This window comes from Microcaecilia unicolor, chromosome 5 (genome assembly GCF_901765095.1).
Source record: "Microcaecilia unicolor chromosome 5, aMicUni1.1, whole genome shotgun sequence".
Lineage (NCBI taxonomy): Eukaryota > Metazoa > Chordata > Amphibia > Gymnophiona > Siphonopidae > Microcaecilia > Microcaecilia unicolor.
This window is the reverse complement of record NC_044035.1, coordinates 232,637,877-232,651,346: the sequence shown is the minus strand read 5'-3', so window position 1 is coordinate 232,651,346 and position 13,470 is coordinate 232,637,877. Positions and strand designations below refer to the sequence as shown.

The following is a 13,470-nucleotide window of genomic DNA, read 5'->3' as shown; positions in this document are numbered from 1 at the left end:
CCCCACCCCCCCAAAATAAAAAAATAACAAAGAACTGAAACTATCAACTCAGTGTCCTGCCAGAGGTGTATAGACAAAGCAAAACATATTTCTTATAAAATATTAAAGCCTAAAACTCAAAATTAAACAAAATCATGGTGAAAATGGACATTTGGCATAGTTCTATGTGAAGACCAAGTGATTTAAAGTGCCAATGTCTCTTTTAGTTTGTGTGGATATCAGGAGCTATTATTTGACTTTAAGTGCAACTACTCTTCCCCTCCCCTCTCCCCAGGCAATTATCCAGGTTGCCTCATGGTTAAACCATCCCTGCACACATACACACACTCATTACCTCTTCTCTCTAGCCTTACTATAGCAGTCACGCTCTCTCAGGCACCGAGGATAGAATGAGGTAAGGGAGAGGTTCGGATCCAAAGAAGATTAGGTAGGAAAGCCAGTGCTGGGCAGACTTCAGCGGTCTGTGCCCTGATCAAGGCTGAATAGATTTGGATGGGCTGGAGTGGAGCTTTTCAGGCTTTCTGACAACAGCTTCAGAAATTTTAGAACAAGGCCAGTGCAGACTTCTATGGTCTATGCTCTAAAAATGGCAAAGATAAATCAAGATCGGGTTTACATATGAAGTATCATTTCATACTATATTGTAATTAGTTTATCTTGTTGGGCAGACTGGATGGACCATACTGGTCTTTATCTGCCATCATCTACTATGTTACTATGTTATGAGGTTGAGGGTTGACTTCAGAGAAACTGATGGAAAGGAAGAACCTTGGGGAAGAGAGAGTGCTGCACAGAACCGGGTAAGAGATTCAGCGAGGGAGACCTCTGAGTTAAGAACCTGGTGGGGGTTTGAGGCACTAGAGAGATACTGCTGGGGGACAGGGTAGAAGATGAAACAGAGGGAGAGGGAAGTCTCTCTCAATGCCCCTCCTCCATACCAATCTTTTTCAAGTAAACCCCCACATGCCTCTGTTTCTCATCTGCCCATCCAGTCCTGAGAAGCAGTTTCTATCTGATTCACCACCCTGTCACCATCAATGTCCCTCTTTCACTTCTCGTCACCCACTCTCTCTAATGACACAATTCCCCACCCTAATTTCATTTCAGCAGCTGAGCTATTTCTGTTGCATTACTGATATATCTGCTGCTAAAAAAATGTCATTGCTGGCCATTCAATGAGCCACAATATCGGACAAGTAAGTCACAAAACATCACAGTCTTACACTGCCAAGCTTGGATATAAAATGTAAGTTCTAGTGTTATCTCACTCCAAGGTTTTACAAATGGTGTGATCTGAGGGTATCTCTCTTAGATCTTTTAGTGGCTCCTAGTCCTGCTGCTTTTGTGCTATTCTCCAGGAATGGATGCAGGGTCTTGTGTGCTGATGGACCTCTCTCACTTTCTCTCTCTCTCTTTATGTAGATAATGCTGAACTCTTTGCACAAATATGAGCCACAAATTCATATTGTTCGTGTGGGTGGACTGCACAGGATGGTTCTCAACTGCTCCTTCCCTGAAACGCAATTCATAGCTGTGACCGCCTATCAAAATGAGGAGGTGGGTAGTATGATCTATAAGTTTGTGTACGATGTTACTATATTAATCAACAGAAGGGAGGATGAAGATTTCTTGTATCACTGGGTAACTGAGAAGGACATGGTGTTATCTGTTCATAATGGATGTGATTAGCTGTACTCTTCAAGATACGTGGAGGGGCATTTTTGAACGGGGACGACCATCTCTAAGGGCGCCCAACTCTAAGGACAGTGCCGTGAAGTGGCGGGGCAATGAGTATTATCGAAACAAGATGGACGTCCATCTTTCGTTTCGATAATACAGTCAGGGACGCACAAATCTTGACATTTAGGTCAACTTTAGAGATGGTCGTCCTCGGTTTTCGGCGATAATGGAAACCAAAGATGTCTATCTCAAAAACGTCCAAATCCAAGCCATTTGGTCGTGGGAGGAGCCAGCATTTGTAGTGTACTGGTCCCCCTCACATGCTAGGACACCAACTGGGCACCCTAGGGGGCACTGCAGTTGACTTCAGAATTTGCTCCCAGGTGCATAGCTCCTTTACCTTGGGTGCTGAGCCCCCCACCCCCCCCCCCCAGTACTGCCTGCCTGAAGTACACTGCACCCACTATAACTGCTCCAGGGACCTATATACTGCTGCGATGGACCTGAGTATGGCATTTGAGGCTGGCATAGAGGCTGGCAAAAAAGTATTTTTAAACTTGTTTTTTTATGGTGGGAGGGGGTTAGTGACCACTGGGGGAGTAAGGGGAGGTCATCCCTGTTGGATTATTTGTAGTAAATAATTAGCAGATTTTAGTACACACAGCTTCAGCTTTAGAAATGTTAATTTCTTTCTTCATCTCTCTCTCATTCACCCCTGAATAATTCACTGCTGAGTCACTTTAAAGTTGAAGTAACAAAACATCTGTTTACTCACAGTTTGTAGTTAGATTATAATCAGACAGGCTTATATATACATATTACTATACATTTGTATTATCAGCTCCTTCCATGTGCTTAGATGGTAATGGATGCTCACACCACCATAGATCCTCTCAGGTTAGGAGAGATCATGAGCTCCATGTGCTCCATGTGCTGCATGTGCTGCATCTGCTGTGTCTAACCCCCAACAGGAAGTTGCATAGCTGTGTGACCTCTCTAAGTAATTCACATCAGAGGTCACAGAGTAATCACAGAGAAATAATAGGTGACAGGCAATGCATGTAAAATACAATAAATTCCAACAAACCCCTTCTCATGCATAACTGTCATGCAATTATTTATTCATACAAAGTCCAAGCTTTATACGCAGATTCACAAAATGTTCTCTGGGTAACGGTTTGGTCATGATGTCAGCTGTCATCTCACTGGTGTGACAATAGTGTAGACTGATGACCCCTTCTTTTGCCAACTCTCGCACGTTGTGGTATTTCGTTGCGATGTGCTTGGTGCGTGACTGAACCTTGTCATTCTGTGACAGTCGGATGCAGCTCTGATTATCTTCCATTATCTGGATTGGTCTCTGTTCAGCTATTCCGAAATCCAGCAAAAGTTTTTCAATCCACATCAGTTCTCTGCACGCTTCCGATACGGCCACGTATTCAGCCTCTGTAGAAGACAAACTCACAATACTTTGTTTATGACTGGCCCATGAAATTTGTACATTTCCATACATAAACACATATCCACTTGTGGATTTATAATCAGAATGATCCCCTGCCCAATCTGAATCACAGTAACATATTAGTTTTGGATTACTATTGGCTGAAATCTTTAATTTACAATCAATGGTACCCTTTAAATACCTTACCATCCTTTTAACTGCAGTCCAATCTGATTTGGTAGGTGAGCTGACCCTTCTGCTCAAAATTCCTACTGCATTTGCTATATCAGCCCTGTATGTGGTAGCTAGATATAAAAGCTTACCTATGGCTGATCTATATTGGATGTTATCTGGTAAAGGTTCTCTTACTGTTTCATCCTTCAGAAAATCAGTGATCATGGGAGTGCTTACAACTTGGGCATCTTGCATACCTAAACTTTCAATAAGCTCATTTATTTTCTGCTTCTGGCTTAGAAGATAAGAACCATCATTTTGTTTCTCAATTTCTATACCAAGATAGTATGACACATTACCAAGTTCTTTTATCTCAACATTGTGGTTTAAACACTTTACAATGTCCTTGTACTCTTGCTCACTTTCGCTTGCAATGAGCAGATCATCAACAAAAGCTAAAATGTATGCATATTGTCCATTTGTGCACCTAGTGTACAAACATTTATCTGCTTCACCTTGCTTAAATCCTAAATTTGTCAATATTTCATGCAATTTTTCATTCCAACATTCTGCACTTTGCTTTAATCCATAAAGACCTTTGTTTAATTTACACACTAGCTGTCTTTGTTTTGTATTTATGAAACCTGTTGGCTGTTCCATGTACAAGTCCTCAGTTATATCTCCGTGAAGAAACGCTGTTTTCACATCAATGTGTTTGACTTGCATGCCTTTTGAGACTGCAATGCTCAGAAGTGTTCTTATTGTCGTGTGTTTCACTACAGGTGCAAACACTTCATCAAAATCTTCTCCATATTTTTGAAGATATCCCTTTGCCACTAATCTGGCTTTATACCTTTCCACTTTTCCTTGTGCATTCCTTTTTAACTTGAATACCCATTTGCATCCTATAGCTTTCTTGCCAGGAGGTAATTTTGTAAGAATCCAAGTATTATTTTTATCCAATGCATCAATTTCTTCTTGTGCAGCTTTATGCCATTCAGCAGCTTCTTCTGCTGGCATTTTCTCAATCTCATCCCATGTTAAGGGCTCTTGAGCTTCTGCTGACTTTGTTAGGTAAGACAGTCTTGGGGGTGGAACACCTTTGTTTTCCCTGGATGAGCGTCTGACAACAGGTTGGTCTGACCTTTCCGCATCCTCTAAATCTGAGAGTTCTTCTCCAATTGATTCCCCTTCTCCAACTGTACTGTCTTCTTCAATGATCCTTTCTGTGTCTGTTTCCTCTGCCTGTTCCTCGTTAGATACAGGTGAGTTGCTTTCAGACATCTGCCTTGGTATGGCATTTATATACACTGGCATGTCTATTATGGTTCTAGTTTCATATTCTGGATGATAAGGCTCATCTGGGATAATCCAGCCTTATCAACCCTTTTGTTTTCATCAAAATATGTAACATGTCTTATGCCAACAATGCCAGTTTTCAGATTCAAAATTCTATATCCTTTGTGTCCTGGAGCATAGCCAACTAAAATGCCCCTTTCTGTTGTGGAATCCAGCTTATGCCTTCTTTGCTTTGGTTCATGAGCATATGCTGTACTTCCAAATGTTCTTATGTGTGACAGGTTTGGCTTCCTACCATGCCATGTCTCATGTGGTGTGCGCTCAGCGCCTTTAGTTGGCATTCTGTTTTGTAGGTACACTGCTGTGAGAATGGCTTCCCCCCATAGTCTTTTAGGGAGATTGCTATCTGACAGCATACATCTGGTCATTTCCACAAGTGACCTAAATTTTCTCTCTGCAACAGAATTTTGCTCTGGTGTATAAGCTACTGTTGTGATATGCTGAATGCCTTCTTGTTCTAGAAATGTGCGCATGCTTTGTGAAGTGAACTCACCACCATTGTCGGTCTGAAGAACCTTTGGTTTTCTTTCAAATTTATTGCTCACCATGGCTACGTATTTCTTCAGCATGTCTGTGACTTGACTTTTTTCTTTCAGCAAATAGGCCACACAGTATCTAGAGAAATCATCCAAGAATATTAGCACAAATCTGTTATTTCCCAATGATGGGATATTAAACGGTCCACATAAGTCACTGTGTATTAAGTCCAGCACTTTATTACTCCTATTTCCTGTGTATGCAGGAAATGAGGGTCTCACACCTTTTTGAGTAACACAGTCTATGCATTTCTCCATTTTACCAGCATCTGCACTTATCTGAATGCCGGTGGCCAGTTGCTTACTGTAAAGATCCTGGATCACCTTAGAATCACGATGTCCCAGGCGGCGGTGCCAGATTTCCAGACTACATTTACCATCATTCTTCCTTACTTGCGCCATATGTGAGGCTTCACCTGAAATGTTCAGCTTATAAACATCATTATGCATAAAAGCTTCAGCATACACTTCATCATTTTTAGAGATTGTGCACTTACTGTTTTCAAAATGAATCACAAATCCCTTCTTATCTAATGTAGATACACTAAGCATATTGCAAACTGCTTGGGGAATATACAAGACATCACTTACAGGAATTTCTTTAACTTCATTAGACACTTTGCATTTTAAGAATCCAATACCTTTTGCTTGGATCTTAGCAGTCCCTGCGTTTGCAGTTTTAAGAATACCTTCCTCTGGACACATTTCCTGAAAGAAATTCTTACAATTGGTTAAATGGCATGTGCTCCCTGAATCCAAAATCCAAGTACTTTCATTTGAATTATTATTTACCATAGTCAAAGATTTTTCTGCCATTAGAAAGCCCTTGTGTTTATCTTTGTCCTTCATACATTTCCTGGTTTGAAAATTCTTTAGTTCCATTGGCTTAGGTGAGCTAGAGGGAGTGTTTTGTGTTTCCTTACACCATTTAGATACATGTCCCTCCTTTCCACATGAGTAGCAAATCAGCTTGCCCTTGGGTGGAGTTTTCCCATAGCTCCGCCTTCCTCTGTTCTTTGCCAAGAAATTTGTTTCATTTCTCTCTGACTTGCTTTGAGAACACATCTCCTCAGAATCATTTATTATGCATTCCTGCCTTAGTTTTGATGTTGCCTGTTCAAAAGATTGCCCTTCAATGGCCTCATTTACAGACCTAAAAACATCAAACTTCTTTGATAGTGAGGTAAAAAGAAATGCTCTTTTCAATGCATCACACATGGGAATTCCAGAAAGTTCTAGCTTTTGAAATGAAGACATAAGATACATAATGTGATCATTACATTTACTTTTATCCCTTAATTTGGTTTCATTCAACTCTGCTAACCAAATTGGTTGCTGCTTTGCATATGTAGTTGCATACATAGTTCTCAGTTTATATAAGATGTCCTTTGGTGTATCTTTTCCCTCCACTAATATGGCTTGTTTCTCTGAGAGAGCTTCCAAAAGCATGCACTTCACATAATAGTTTGCATTGTCCCATTCAGCCATATTTTCAGCTGTTCTGTCTTGGTCTAAGCATATATTTAATCCTTTTGCTCGAAGGAGACATATGAATCTTAGTTCCCACTGCCGATAATTAAACTCAGTTAATTTAGGCACCTTGAGAGAATAGAAAAATGGTGAATTTCTTCCCTCAGCCATTTTCTTAGCCTTCTGTCTGCTGTGTGGGGGGAGAGAGAGACAGACTGAATCTTTCCTTTAAAACTTAAGAGAAAAATGTGGCCTTTTTTTCTGCCTGGTAATATTTCTCTTCTTTTTCAATTCCTGGCCCTGGGCCCATAACCCTTTTGTTGGATTATTTGTAGTAAATAATTAGCAGATTTTAGTACACACAGCTTCAGCTTTAGAAATGTTAATTTCTTTCTTCATCTCTCTCTCATTCACCCCTGAATAATTCACTGCTGAGTCACTTTAAAGTTGAAGTAACAAAACATCTGTTTACTCACAGTTTGTAGTTAGATTATAATCAGACAGGCTTATATATACATATTACTATACATTTGTATTATCAGCTCCTTCCATGTGCTTAGATGGTAATGGATGCTCACACCACCATAGATCCTCTCAGGTTAGGAGAGATCATGAGCTCCATGTGCTCCATGTGCTGCATGTGCTGCATCTGCTGTGTCTAACCCCCAACAGGAAGTTGCATAGCTGTGTGACCTCTCTAAGTAATTCACATCAGAGGTCACAGAGTAATCACAGAGAAATAATAGGTGACAGGCAATGCATGTAAAATACAATAAATTCCAACAATCCCCAATTCCCTCTGGTGGTCATCTGGTCAGTTGGGGCACCTTTTTGAGGTTTGGTCGTGAAAAAAAATGGACCAAGTAAAGTCGGCCAAGTGCTCGTCAGGGATGCCCTTCTTTTTTCTATTATTGGCCGAGGACAACCATCTCCTAATCTTTCTGAAATGGGTGTTCTCCAAGGCTAGTGAACACTTGTTGAGAACAATTACGCTTACAGTTTGGTGGTAAATTTGGTGGGGAGGAGGAATCCTTCCTGATATTATTTTGATTGTATTTATTTTTTGAAGACAACTCTGTTAATAAAATAAATTTAAACACATCTTTGCCAGCAAATGAACCTTTTTCAGAGACGGGAAGGTGGTAGAACTAGAGGACATGAATTGAGGTTGAAGTGGGGCAGACTCAGGACTAATGTCAGGAAGTATTTTTTCACAGAAAGGGTGGTGGATACATAGAAAGCCCTCCCACGGGAGGTGGTGGAGATGAAAACGATAATGGAATTCAAACGTGTGTGGGATAAAGACAAAGGTATCCTGTTTTGAAGGAATGGATCCACGGAATCTTAGTGGAGATTGGGTGGTGATGACAGTAATTGGGAAACAAAATGGGAGCTGGGCAGACTTCTACGGTCTATGCCCTGATCATGACTGAATAGATAGGGATGGGCTTGAGTGTAAATTTTAAGGGGCTTCGACTTTAGCTTCAGAACTTAGTACAATAACAGTGCTGGGCAGACTTCTACGGTCTGTACCCTGAGAATGGCAAGGACAAATCAAACTTGGCTATACATATAAAGTATCACATACCATGTAAATGAGTTTATCTTGTTGGGCAGATTGGATGGACCGTACAGGTCTTTATCTGTCATCATTTACTATGTACTATGTAGCTGAAAGTTCCAGTTTGTTGATTTAGAAGACCAGCCACTAGAGCAATGGTTCCAAAACCTGGTCCTGTAGGCACCCCAGCCAGTCAGGTTTTCAGGATTTCCACAATGAATATTTAAGAGAGAGATATGCATGCACTGCTTCCACTGCATGCCAATCTCTCTCATGAATATTCATTGTGGATATCCTGAAAACCTGACTGGCTGGGGTGCCTCCAGGATCAGGTTTGGGAACCACTGAAGATAGTAATACATCATACACACACAGCACAACATGGCACTGCAATTCTGTTTTCAGCATTCGCCTAGGTAGGGTGCATATTTATAAGGTTTTACAAACAAAGAAACATCTATGAATTTTAATTAAAACAGAAAGGCCACAATCTTATCAGTCTTTTCTATCAAAACACAGTCTCTCTATCACATACATCATCTTTTTTTCACATATTGCTGTGGCCTTGAGTCTGGAACACCAACTCCCTTTGCTTTCCTTTGCTGTTTTAGACTGAAACAACAACTGGCACTTGCTGCTGAACTAATTCTACTTGTCAGTGCATTTTGTCTAGCAAAAAAGGTGCCGGTACTCAAATACCAGGCCATCCTTCAGAGGTATAGTGATCATTGAGGGACTCACCCCACAATAGCCAGGACCCCTGCAACCAGTCATAAAATCTATGACAAGGCAGAATTTGCATGTAGAACCTGAGCCCTTTCATTAAAATACGAGAACCATGGGTCAAGTTTAGCAGACAGTGGAAAAGATGCCGGAACTCAGTACCCCCAAGTACCCCCTCAAAAAAAGCCCTGCTACTCATACAAATAGCAAGTAAAACTCTCTCAGATTATGATCATTGTTTTAAAGGAGGAAAAGACTTCAGATGCTCTGCATTCACTTGTAAGAATGATGTATTCAGTGTGAATGCTTGGCTGCCTGGTATAATAATTGAAGATTAATTGTCTTTGTGTGAATATCCTGCAAGCTTCCTCATGAGCCAAAAACCTCCTTATACTTCAACCCTTATCTGTATTTAGGGACTACTAACACTTACTCCTGTTAGTCATTAGGGATTCTCAGTAACATACATGCATTAAAGCATTGCCTATGTGACCATAAGTTTAACATAAGGCACCAGCATACAGAAACTCCGCTTGTAGCCCATAGCATGGAAGCATCTCACACCTTTAATGACTTTAAATGCATCGCCATTGATCATATCCCGCAGTCCATCAGAGGGGGAGACCGAGACCATAAACTAATCCAGGTTGAACAATGCTGGATTAACAAGTTAAAAACTTTAGCTCCCAATGGGCTCAATAATCAGATATAATGGAAAGCTTTTCTCTGAAGTTTTAATAGTAAGCCTCATTACTAAGCGGGACAAATTTCCACATGTCTCTTTAAGAGTTGAGACCTGCTCTAATAGGAGGGCTTCGGAGGCGTCTGGTTAAATTCAGTCCGCCATTTTGTATTCAGTGGTCCTCAGGGAAAAGGAGGAGGACGTGAGAAAATGTAGGCAATAATCCTAGCTGTTAGTTCCATCGCTGCGTTACAAACTTTCTTTTCTTTTCTCTCTCCAATAATTTGCATTTGCTTACTTCTTAGGGTACTTTCAGTGGCCGAGGGTTCAGCTCCTAACGAAGCACTGTAGCAAAACAGGGGCTCTCTGTAGAGCGTTCCCACCAGACAAAGCCATAGTGAAGATAAGTACCTTTTTGTAACTTTATAAGTATGTTACTGAGAATCCCTAATAACTAACAGGAGTAAGCGTTATAGTAGTCCCTAAATACAGATAAGGGTTGAAGTATATAGAGGTTTATGGCTCATGAGGAAGCTCGCAGGATACTTACACGAAGACAATTAATCTTTAATTGTGGATACCAGGCAGCCAAGCATTCACACTGAATACATCATTCTTACAAGTGAATACAGAGCATCTGAAGTCTTTTCCTCCTTTAAAACAATAATCATAATCTGAGAGAGTTTTACTTGATGTTTTAGACTGAAAGCAGTTTTCTCTATTCTCCTAATACTTCTAGCTCACAAATTAACCCTTACTTTATTTATGTACATTGGGATCCAGATTCACAAACCTAACAGTAAAAATCTACCTTACTGGCATTGGAGTTAGGCTTTCACCCTTAAGAAGACTGGAAAATGGATTTCCTAGATCTGCAGTGGTTTACCAGGAGTCAACATCCAGGCAGTAATGAGATGTGAATATGTGGGCTGAACTCAGTCACATCCTTGCAAATCCTTCTACAGAAGTTAGCCTGTAATAGTAGGTATGTACTACTACTACTACTATTTATCATTTCTATAGCGCTACTAGACGTATGCAGTGCTGTACACTTGAACATGTAAGAGACAGTCCCTGCTTGACACAGCTTACAATCTAATCAGGACAGACAAACAGGACAAATAAGGGATAAGGGAATTACTTAAGGTGGGAATGATAAAACAGACATGGATACTGAACAAATGAATAGGGGTTAGGAGCTAAAAGTAGCCTCAAAAAGGTGGGCTTTTAGCCTAGATTTGAAAACGGCCAGAGGTGGAGCTTGACGTACTGACTCAGGAAGTCTATTCCAGGCGTATGGTGCAGCAAGATAAAAGGAACAGAGTCTGGAGTTGGCAGTGGAGGAGAAGGGTACAGATAAGAGTGATTTACCCAATGAATGGAGTTCCTGGGGAGGAGTGAAGGGAGAGATAAGAGTGGAGAGATACTGAGGAGCTGCAAAGTGAATGCACTTCTTAGTCAATAAGAGGAGTTTGAACTGTATGTGGAAACCGATAGGGAGCCAATGAAGTGAATTGAGGAGAGGGATAATATGAGCATAGAGGCACTGGCAGAATATAAGTCATGCAGCAGAATTTTAAACAGATTTAAGGTGAGAGAGATGGCTTAGTGGGAGACCTGTGAGAAGCAATTTGCAGTAGTCTAAGCGAGAGGTGATAAGAGTGTGGTTAAGGGTTTTGGTAGTGTGCTCAGAAAGAAATGGATTAATTTTAGTGATATTATAGAGAAATAAATGACAGGTTTTCAGCAGTCTATTGGATATGTGCAGTGAAAGAGATTAAGGAGTCAAAGATGATCCCAAGGTTATGAGCTGATGAGTGTTATTCACAGAGACAGAGAATGGGGGAAGAGGAGAGGTGGGTTTAGGGGAAAAGATAAGAAGCTCAGTCTTGGTCATGTTAAGTTTCAGATGGTGGTGAGATATCCAGGCAGCAATGTAAGGCAGGCAGGCTGATATTTGAGCCTGGATTCCTGCTGAAATTTCTGGTGTTGAGAGGTAGATCTGGGACTCATCAGCATAAAGGTGATACTGAAAACCACAGGAGAAAATCAGAGCACCAAGTGCAGAAGTATAGATGGAGAAAAGAAGCAGTCCCAAGACAGAGTCCTGAGCTACACCAATTGATAGTGGGATAGAAGAGGAGCAGGAGCAACCAGAGTATACAATAAAAATGTGATGAGAGAGATAAGAAGAAAACCAGGAAAGAACAGAGCCCTGGAATGCAAGTGAGGACAGCGTATCAAGGAGTAGGCGGAGATCAACAGTGTCAAAAGCAGCAGGTAGATTGAGAAGGATGAGGATAGGATAGAGACCTTTGGATCTAGCCAGGAACAGGTCATTGGAGACTTTAGCAATGGCTGTTTCAGTTGAATGAAGAGGGCAAAAGCCAGATTGAAGTGAATCAAGAATAGCTTGAAATGAAAGGAAGTCAAAACAATGGTGGTGAATAGCACGTTCAAGTAGCTTGGATAGGAAAGGGAAATGGGAGATGAGGCGATAGATGGAAGGGCAGATAGGGTCCAATGAAGGTTTTTTGAGGAGTGGAGTAACTACAGCATGTTTGAAGGCATCAGGATCAGTTGCAGTGGAAAGTGAAAAACTGAGGATATGACAGATAGAAGGGAGCACAATAAGAGAGATAGTGCTAATGTAACCAATGGAAGAATTTTTTTTTATTTATTTAGTACCTGGCATCTGGGAGCTGAGGGAGGCTCTGGGACGCATGTGCAGTAGTGTCAATGGAGACCTGCACTGACACTGGCAAGTTTTAAAATACTGAAAATATATTTTAAAAAGGGATTGCATGCATTTCAAGATTAGAATTCAGATGCTGGAAACTTTTACTTATTAGCTGTAAGGTTTTTGAAGCTTGGAATTCATGCAAATGAGTCCATTTTTGGAGTGTTCCAGTTTGGGTATGTGAGGGTTAATTTTCATGGAATATTTTATAGGGTAAACATTAGAGCATGGTTATGACCTTAACTATGAAGTTTGAGTCCAAAACGAAGGTTTTATGTCTTGTTTTTATCCTAAAATGCCTAATAGAATTTCTGTATGGAAATATTGTCTCAACTAGAGATTCCTGATTGGCTGCACTACTCCTGTTAGGGTTTTTGCTTAGTGACAGTTAAAGAGAGCAACAGAAGATTTCCATGAGAGAAGATCTTCTTAAGTGTGTCTGTGTGTGAGAGGTCTGTGAGGAAGGAATAGCTGACAAACATTGAGAGTAATAATAAAAGACTGACTGGGAATATACTGATTGGGAGTACTAAAGGTATAAGAGGTTTGTACTGTGAGTTAAGCAGTTTTGATTTAGTTCTTTAAAAAGGAAAGCTGCTGCTTCATAGGCTTTAATTGGGATATTGGTATTATTTAAGCTGAAAGATAGTTGGAATCCTATTTAAAGATATTTTATTCTGCCAAGTAGAAAAACATTGGATGTAGAAGGGTAAAAGTAAAGGCTTAACTGAAATAGAACCTCTTAGAGCTGAGTGAATTCAGTTTGACTGTGTGTGCTTTGAAAATATGCCTCATGGTCAGTGATGAACTGCAATTTCAGCAACTGCTCTTTCCTAGTCAGGGAAAAGAAATAAATGTGTATTATGTCAAGTTAGGAAATCAGACTCAGAGACTTTATTTTAATTTATTTTGCTTATTTTAGAATACAGTTTAGATTCCTGTTGCAGGCAGGCTAATATTAGAGTACATACACTGCAGGGAGGCAGAATCTCTCCTTTTATTTCTTAAGGTTTAGGTTTAGGAAGAAGACCAAAGTAAAGTCAACCAACAAAGAAGAATTGATCCCAAGGTCAAGAAAGCAGGAATCCAGCTAAGTACTACAGG

At 40.5% G+C, this 13,470-nt stretch overlaps 1 protein-coding gene across 1 annotated transcript in view; it reads left to right on the top strand.

Moving 5' to 3' along the window:
- The window catches only part of TBX19 (T-box transcription factor 19), a 107,744-nt gene that overhangs the window by 51,768 nt on the left and 42,506 nt on the right, over positions 1-13,470 (top strand). The window contains 1 exon segment of the mRNA XM_030204946.1: positions 1,423-1,557. Coding sequence (XP_030060806.1) covers positions 1,423-1,557 — 135 coding nt within the window.